The sequence below is a fragment of the Eleginops maclovinus genome, chromosome 11, assembly GCF_036324505.1.
Source record: "Eleginops maclovinus isolate JMC-PN-2008 ecotype Puerto Natales chromosome 11, JC_Emac_rtc_rv5, whole genome shotgun sequence".
In the NCBI taxonomy this organism is placed as follows: Eukaryota; Metazoa; Chordata; class Actinopteri; order Perciformes; family Eleginopidae; genus Eleginops; species Eleginops maclovinus.
Genome location: NC_086359.1, coordinates 18388765 through 18397370, shown reverse-complemented (window position 1 = coordinate 18397370; position 8606 = coordinate 18388765). Strand labels below are relative to the sequence as shown.

Sequence of the window (8606 nt, the reverse complement as noted above, 5' to 3'; positions counted from 1 at the left end):
ATGCTGTTCCTCTCAAGGAGACAGAGAACTGTCACAATATGCACTCTCCCCCCTTTCCTCCCTGTCTCTCCCCCTGGCACTGTCTCTTTCAGTGGGGCAGTCAAAATGATTGAATTCTTTCTTTTTTTTTTCTTGTTGGAAAATAAAAATTGTAGCCTCTGCGAGCGGTGTCTCTCACCCATTCCCTCGCCCAGTCAAGCTCATTCTCACACATCACAGCCTCTACTTCCCTCCCTCCCTTCCTCCCTCCCTCTCCTTCTCTGGCTCTCTTTTGCTCACTCTCTCTCTCTCATGAATGTCACCTCTACTGATGGTGGCTGCTGGAATTCACGCACACATACTCTCACAACCACTCGCTGACTTTGGATGGGAGGCGGAGGAGGGGGAGGAGGAGGAGGAGGAAGAGGGAGGGGGGTTCGGTGAGGACTGTGGGAAAGGAGCGTGCCATCGCAGATGAGGAATCTCTTGTCTGTCTGTGTCCATGTCTCCGCTGCGTTCCAGGCAACATTCCCACCAAGACCGTCAACGTCCCGCCTGCTGTTCCACCTCTGGATTTAAGTCGGCTGGATTACCGCTCCGACTCTCGCCTTGTTATTCCCCGCTGCCACATTTAAATATGAGGCAAAGTTGGACCTCCATGGACTGCACATACGGTGACAAACAGTTAGATTTTTCTCGTGCTTTTAAGAGCTTCCTAGCATCCAAAATGTTCTCACTTTTCTTCAGTAAAAGTGTTTTTATATGTAAAACAAATTAGGCTCCTTCTCTGTGGTGTTGTCTAGTCAAGTAGTTTTTTTTGCTATATACATTTGTTTTTTACTTGGCCATTTTAATGCGAAGATGAGTGGGGAAGAGGGGTAGCAATATGTCTCCGTCTTCCCCTTTTTTAATTCTAACGTTGGATTTTCTGTTATTTTTAAAACTGAAAATGTGACTGTTGCACTTTTTTGTGTGCTCTGATAGTGTGACATTTTTTGGTTGGCTTTACATCCGACTGCAGGTGAACTTACACATCTTCCAGTTATTCCCTCTCCAAGGGAACCCTTAAACTAAACTCTTCCCTGTTAACCCACTTAGACAGCAGATCTCCCCTGTGGGGGCTTCTCTAAACCGTCTGTCCTACTCTAGTTTTTTTTGAGGAAAGCAAAAGCCGAACGAGCAAAAAGGGGGTACTGGGAAGGAAAACAAACCCCCCTCCCCAAGGTGAGAGGGGGGGAAGATGGCAGCTCTCGCCAGTTCTCTCATTAGACAGAAACGGGCTGTCAAGGAGGACCCAACCAACCGACCGGTAGCCAACAAGCGGAAGCCCTGTCCTAAGAGCAACAAGTCCCTGTGCCAGAAACAGATCCTGGTCTTGATCTCCAAAGTACGACTATGTGGGGGTCGAAAGAGTCGAAACGAGAAAAGACCGGGTGAGTCAATGCTACGGTTCCTCTGCTCTTCCCTTTTTCTCCCTCATATGTTGGCATATCTGGCTAGAAATGAAGGTTTCATTTTTTTATTTATTTGTTACGTAAGATTGAGCAAATGATCATTACATTTTTACAATTTAATTAAATAAATAAAAAATGCTAGCTATTTTACTTGAAAGAGTCAAAGGCTCAAAAACCTTCCAGAGAGCTTAGTCACATATATTCATACATATAGCAGATCAAAATTGTATCAAAAAAACCCTTTCACAAGGAATCAACCAGCACGACAGCTTCATCACTTCACCCTAGATTCACCTTTAATTTATGTTGCAGTCATAGCTCAGAAATCCTGATGGTTTCACAGTAGCACTGGTTAACTGTCCAGCCTATTATTGTTGCTTCACCTGTGTGATACACTGTTGTTCAATAAACTCAGCTGAAATTACTTTCCACGCAACGAACACTGCATTAGCATTCCAAAACATCCCAGCCCACAGGAACAATAAATTGCGATGTTAGATAATAAATATCACAACAGTTGTTGGCATTCCTTGATTTCTGCACCTCTGCACATGGTGGATTTAATGACAAACGTATCTGTTCATACATGTATCTGTTACAAATTACCACATGGGCTTCTTATGGTTAAATACATTTGCAGATAATGTAATCATGCTACGTGGGATGGGATTTTCTAGAAATGTAAACAAATGTACATGAACACAACTGACTAGTTAGGTAGAGGTTAATAGTTTTGTTTTGAATTTGTCTATTGAATGTATGCAGTATATGACAGACATCTGCACTGACAAAATGTGGGTTGTAAATTCCAAAGGTTGATTTTGATTGTTTGGATGAATCACAAAATTGTTGGATTGGTCATTGCTCTGGCCATAAATGTGTACTTAAAAAAACTCACAAAACACATCATTTTGATACTAACATTACAAAGAAAGCTCATTCTAGTAAACTGAGCTCACTTATTCTACAGTAGTGCCACACAAACAAATGTGTACACAAATATTCCTGTGCTGGATAACTTTCAATATTCTGTTGTACTTTTTCTTTGGAAGCTTTGAATGATTAATTAAGTGATGCTTTGCCAACATTGATTTCCATCTTGTCAATGGAAAAGAAAAATGTGCCATTACACAAATTAGGACAATTGAAAGTGTAGAATCTCTTTGATGTAGTGCTTGCAGGTTCTTGTGTTGCTTTGTTCTTCTATTATTCTACTCAAAAAGGATACATGCAGGTTAACAATTTAAAGTAGTCAACTTTTTGGTTTAATTTCTTAATATTGTAACCCCTTTGTAACATTTTCCATAACTGCTTTTTTTCCGGGATAACGAGAATCATTTCTTGATTTGTTTGAGCAGTTTTCTTCACTCCTTTGGTGTGACTGATAGAATGCTGAATTATTGAATTCATGGCGGAGAAATGTTTTGCCTTATTCATGCACAATTAGTAAGTGTAGTATGTTTAGGCTGAATTATGCATATTATCAAAATGTCACAGAACAAAAATCCTTCATCCAGAGTGTGGCACACTTTTATGGCTGATTGGGGAAGAAACAGTGTTTTCAACCCCCGGAGCTAAAGACTGCATACAAGCAGATTGAACGTGAGAATGATGAGGAATGAGCAGAGCTTTGTGCTTGATGATTACTTTCATTTCATTCTGCACCACTGTGTTCACATATGTCTCCTATGCTTCAAAAAACATTGTAGTACAAAAACAAGAAGAAAAGACTCAAGTGCTGTAGAGGTACCAGATGTAGAGAAGATTGTATTTTATGTGAGGAAAGCAGAAATCTTCACCTGATATCCGTCAGGAAAGTTTTGCTTATTAAGTGCCATTTGTGTAATTTATGCAAACTTACACATGGGCTCAATGGATGTATTTAATGCTATCATTGAAGGAAAATAGCATCCTGCTGAACTAACAAGTAGTATGAAAGTCCAGGTCTTTAAGCGACAACCCACATTTCAGTTTTTTTCAAATGTGACAAAATAATTATAACTATATCTAATAATATTACTTTGAGAAGATATTTGGACCAATCCTTGCATATGTTTCATGTTGCCTTGAAAATCCCTTTTTTTATTATAAAAATGGCTGTAAGTTGTTTATATAATATTAGCAGATGTTCATCTGGTTTTGCAGTGGCCAAGAGGCTGACTGTAGACCATGGTTAAATAGTCGAATGTTAGTTTAATATACAGTATATTATAGTGCAACTAAAATGAAATGTAAAAAAACAAAGTACAAGTATCTAATCTTACTGAAAATGCCAAAATATTATTAACTTGTTGAAACTGTAAAATGAGAAGGCTCTTTCCCTACATGTTTACCACTGATATTCTATAAGTTTCCAGGACATAATATTCTAAAAAAAAAAAAATGTTGACTGGTCGATGTTGCTAGTGCTGAAGGTCACCATGGACCATGAAAGTCTTTACAGTGAAGCCAATTCGGAAGTGCCTTAAACCAGCATTCCTTCTAGTGGCCAGCAGGGGGAAGAAAAGGCAACTGTATAGAAGTCTATGAAAAAATGGCCTAACTCACCGTATTAATTAACACGGTAAACATGTTCCCAATGAGTTTATGGTCTAAATTGCAAGTTTCAGGTATTCTTCAATACAACATATTCATTTTATAAATAACGGTCCCATTGAGAATCAATAGACATATTCAGCAGTATGCTTTAGGGTGTGGCTACTTTGTGATTGACAGGTCACTATCATGGAGTTGTCTGGTCTCGGTGCTCTCAGTCTTTTAGTTTTAGAATTTTACCCCTTTCGTAGTGTGTTTTCAGGTCTTTAAGTTATCGGTAGGACTTTGATTGCCTCCAGGTGTTATTCAGCAATTTGCTTAGCTCAACTCTCTCGTTTCACTTCTGATAAAAAAACAAGAAGGTGACGGGAAAACCAAAGACAGATCCAAACTTGAGGCTTGAAGACCACTTTCGACAGATCAATACCGTATGCCAGGTATTAAAAATCTCTGAGTTTGAAAAAGCGTAGGGATTAGTTCACAACACAAGTGCATATAATACACATTTGTCGTTTAAACAAGTGAATATTTTAAGGGAACGTTTTTTTCTCAGCTGTCATATTAGCAAAACACAAGCACACAGGCTATATTTGAAACAACCATGAAACACACAGCTACTGAAATGATAGCAAAGGACATAAACCCTGCTGCTTATACAAGTTGTTGGCACAAAGCTTACACTGGATGAAATCCATGACAAACCATAATCTGATTTTTTCCTGTTCATCATCCTCTTCTATAGTGTCCTGTTCTGTCCCCACACAAGTAACCCTCTTTAGGGGCTGGCCTGACCAATGAAAAAACTCTCCCTGTCAGTGACCTGCACTGTTGCCCTCTTTTCAGATCAATTCAGCTCATTAATGTATAGTGGTTAATCAATAATCACCCTCTTAGCTTTTTCAAGGTGGAATCTGACTTGAAAAGGGAGGGATATCGAGCTGTTCGCCCCTGTGTATCAACTTTAGAAGCCGTCTCTAAGTTAGCTAAAATGAGCAATCTTAGCACAAACATGTGTGCATGGAAATGATAAGAAGGTATTTAAGTCCAAAGTCTGCCTGATGTATGATGCAAAGACTCATTTAGAAAAGGAAATGTCAATAGGCCGCAGAAATACAAATATGAGTTAAAAATAGCAACACTATTAGCTGATTCATTAGAAAACTAATGTATGCAAATATAGTGCAGACATAGACATCCTGTAGCATTGGCATGGAGGTGAGCTGTAGTATGTTGGCCCAGTCGACAGTTGGAGCACAAATGTAGGCCCCTGGCTGGCGAGCGGCAGACCAGGTTACAAGGAGAGATCCAGCAGAGGATAGCATTAAGCTGACCCCAAGAGATCGGGGCCTGCAAACTCGCTTACTCGACAACACCTGATCAGACAATGCAGTGTTGGGTAGCTTCTCATCAGAACTTTACTGACTGTGACAGGGGTCAGAGAGAGAGACAGAGGAAGAGACGGAGACAGAGAGGGAGGGCCAGTCTGTCGCGATGAACAGAGGTTTAAAGATTAAACATTTGTATCAAAAGGTGGAGGTGGGTGGAAATGAGGGGGGTGGACACGGATAAAGAGAAAATCTAAAATTCAGCAAGAGATGGTAGGGAAAGATAGCAGTTGAGATTAAAGGGTATGTAGGTGGGATTCAAAAGAGCTTTGAATCCGAATATCATAGAGCCAGCATGGGGAGAAGATCATGAGATGGGAAGCCATGGGGCTGGATGTGAACTGTCACTGCAAAACAGAAAGTCCTTCTCCTGTTTAATAACTGGCTATGAAGGACAACATTTTCCCTTTGTTTTGTTTGAGATGCTTTAGTTGGTTGGTTATTTAAAGGTTCGGTGGGGGGATCATGTCGGTACAGTTGCATGAATAAAAATAGATTACATCTATGGGTCTATAAACGTGTGCCAGCTTGACAATAATAACCAAAACTAGATTATCAGGCAGCCATTTTCTCATATAAACTAATGGTTTTAAGCTTTTTGTTTAGAGAAGGGGGGAGCCTGGGTAGAGCTCGCCGGAGGCAAAACTTGTCGCAGATTTACATCACGGTCAAGAAACCTGAATTTGGTAAATACAACAACTCTTTTGCCGTTTCCTGAATTTGCCATGAGCATTTCGGAGTGGGCAAAAACCCAACAATTCCTGAACTTCATCGTCTCTACAGTTGGATGTCTGTTTTCTTTGGGGTTCAACAGCAGCCGTGATAGAGACGTTATCAACCGCCCAACACTGTGAATGCCCGAGTCTTGGGCTCAATCGGACAATACAGATAATTCATATTAGAGAGCTAAAGTCTGTTTGTCGTTCTGGTCTGAATGATTCCAACATTTGAGTTCTCCTGTATAACTCCTCCGGGTAATGTCAAGAAAAAAGTGTTGTTGCAGTATGGTGGTGGTTTAATAATACGCAACAGACTCCATCATTGAGACCAAATGTCCTGTCAAAACAGCTTCGGTAATGTCACATAAAAGAGTTCTATATTTTCTATTTGTTTGTCCCAAAACTACTGAGGGGTTTGAATTGGTCAGGGCTAACAAGGGAGAATGAGATTGTGAATTCTTCCATGCAAAAAAGGATAATTTAGCAACATCTGTATCAATAATTTGATGACTGTGGGCTCATGCTAATGTTGCCAGGACACTGTCATTCAACCCTTACCCCAAGTTCTAATCAGGATGTTTTTTTCTCCAAACCCTTTATTTGATTCTTACTTACTAAAAAGGTTAGACTGTTAAATAATTATGTAAAAGCTAAACAAGTTTGAAGGGGATTTGAGGCAGCAAAAGCTCTTTGGTTAAAACATTTTTTAAACTATGCATGTCATATCTTTAACCATAACCATGTGCTGAGTGCAAAACATTACCATATAAAAATGTAACTGTATGACTATAATGCCTAAATGTTCCTTAAATGATACTATTACTTAAACTGTTTATTTACAATGTTTGTAACTCTCCTTTGGTACTCTCTTGGCTCTTATCTTACCAACCAAAATCAGAAAGAGAACCATAATGTTGATTGAAAAATAAAGAGTTTAAGAAAAATAAACAATACAAGTGCCTGTAGGGCTGACAATATCCGGCCTTAATCTAAATTTGAGAGATCTCCCAGAAAAGCTTTCTGTTTGTCAGCATCTACACAACACAAACAAAAGATTACTGGTTGATTGCTGTTGCGGTCATCCAATTCCGGGGGATTTTCAGCTTTGAACAACCCTCACTTCATCAGAGGGAACTTAAATACAGTATCCTGTACCAAATCACAAGGATGGGAACACATCTGTTCCTTAGTAGAAGGAGATCTAGTTAATCCTTTAAACTTCCTCTAAGATGTACCCAATAGATTAAACCAAAATGAAATAGCGTTTTATATAAAGTAAAAATCATCTAGAGATATCGTTTTTTTTTATGTATTTCTTTTCATTTTGAAGGATTATCTAATTTAATGTCTCATGATTGCAAATTCTTATCAGACAAATAAAGTATTACTGCAGTAAGGGTTTGGAGTTTGCTTGTGAAAAGATATTGAGCTATAGAGAGGCTGTTGACAATGGCTTTAAGTCTTATTCAAAGTGAGAAGGCGGAGGGATGTGTGTACAAAGAGCACCCTTTTGATTCCTTTAGTCCTGAAGAGATACCACCTTAACCTCCCACACATACTGCTAAATTGAATCTGTGGGTGCTTTGATTAAAGCTGACAAGGACAGATTGAATTTACCTCTAACAAGAGAAAGACAGTGAGGATGGAGGACACCTATAGAGGTAATGATGAGAAGACAAGGAGAAGGAGAAGTGGAGAAGAAGTGAGAGGACGAAGGGCATGGATGGGAGATGTACAGCATGAGAGTCCTTCAATAAGAAATAACACATGTCCTTGTGTACCCATAGTATTAGGAAGTCATGTCAAACATCTAATTATTTTATTTACTGATATAGCAGAGATTAAAATATCACTTGACAAGTGTTGAAATTGGCAAAATTCAGTTATCATTGTTATCACCCATAACTGGTGTCCATCAAATATAACCTTAGTTAATCAGGTCATCTCCTTGAGATCAAGATCTGTTCCGAAAGAGAGGCCTGAGTGCATCGTTACACGTCACATTCCCCTAATGCCAAATAATAAGCACTTTTTTATATCTAGAATGGCACTCAGAGCGCAGACTGCCGCCAAAGCCAACGGTTTATTCATGTTCTCCTAGGATTGTCCCGTTTACCGAGATGGGAAGTTGTTCTTCCAAATTTGGTGTATTCATGAGATTTAAATTGAATGTCATAATAACACAGACGCTACAAAGACGATGTGTTGTATTTCTCTCTCATAGTTGCTTAACAACACCTTCATAGCTTTTTTTCTGTGAATTTTCCTAGTCAGGATACCACATCGAAGCTTCACAATTTCAATATCTTGACAAAAGTCAAACCTAATCTCTAGACCTACCCCATGATTCCAATCTGCACCTAAATGTAATGGGTTCCCCCTTGGTCCCTGCAGGGCTCTTCATCCAAATGTAATAAAAAATTGGTCCAGTTGTTATACTGCTGACAGAAAAACCAACAATATAGTGGTAGTTAGTTGTGACATGTTCTCCTTAACAACTGTTAACCTGAGGCTTCCCCTAAGCTTCACTTGCA

At 39.3% G+C, this 8606-nt stretch overlaps 1 protein-coding gene across 1 annotated transcript in view; it reads left to right on the top strand.

Annotated features, from left to right (window-relative positions):
- The first annotated feature begins 470 nt into the window (after nt 1-470).
- Nucleotides 471-8606, top strand: part of fgf11b (fibroblast growth factor 11b) — a 39139-nt gene continuing 31003 nt past the window's right edge. The window contains exon 1 of the mRNA XM_063895546.1: nt 471-1412. Coding sequence (XP_063751616.1) covers nt 1220-1412 — 193 coding nt within the window. The 5' untranslated portion in view covers nt 471-1219. The remainder of the gene's footprint in view (nt 1413-8606) is intronic.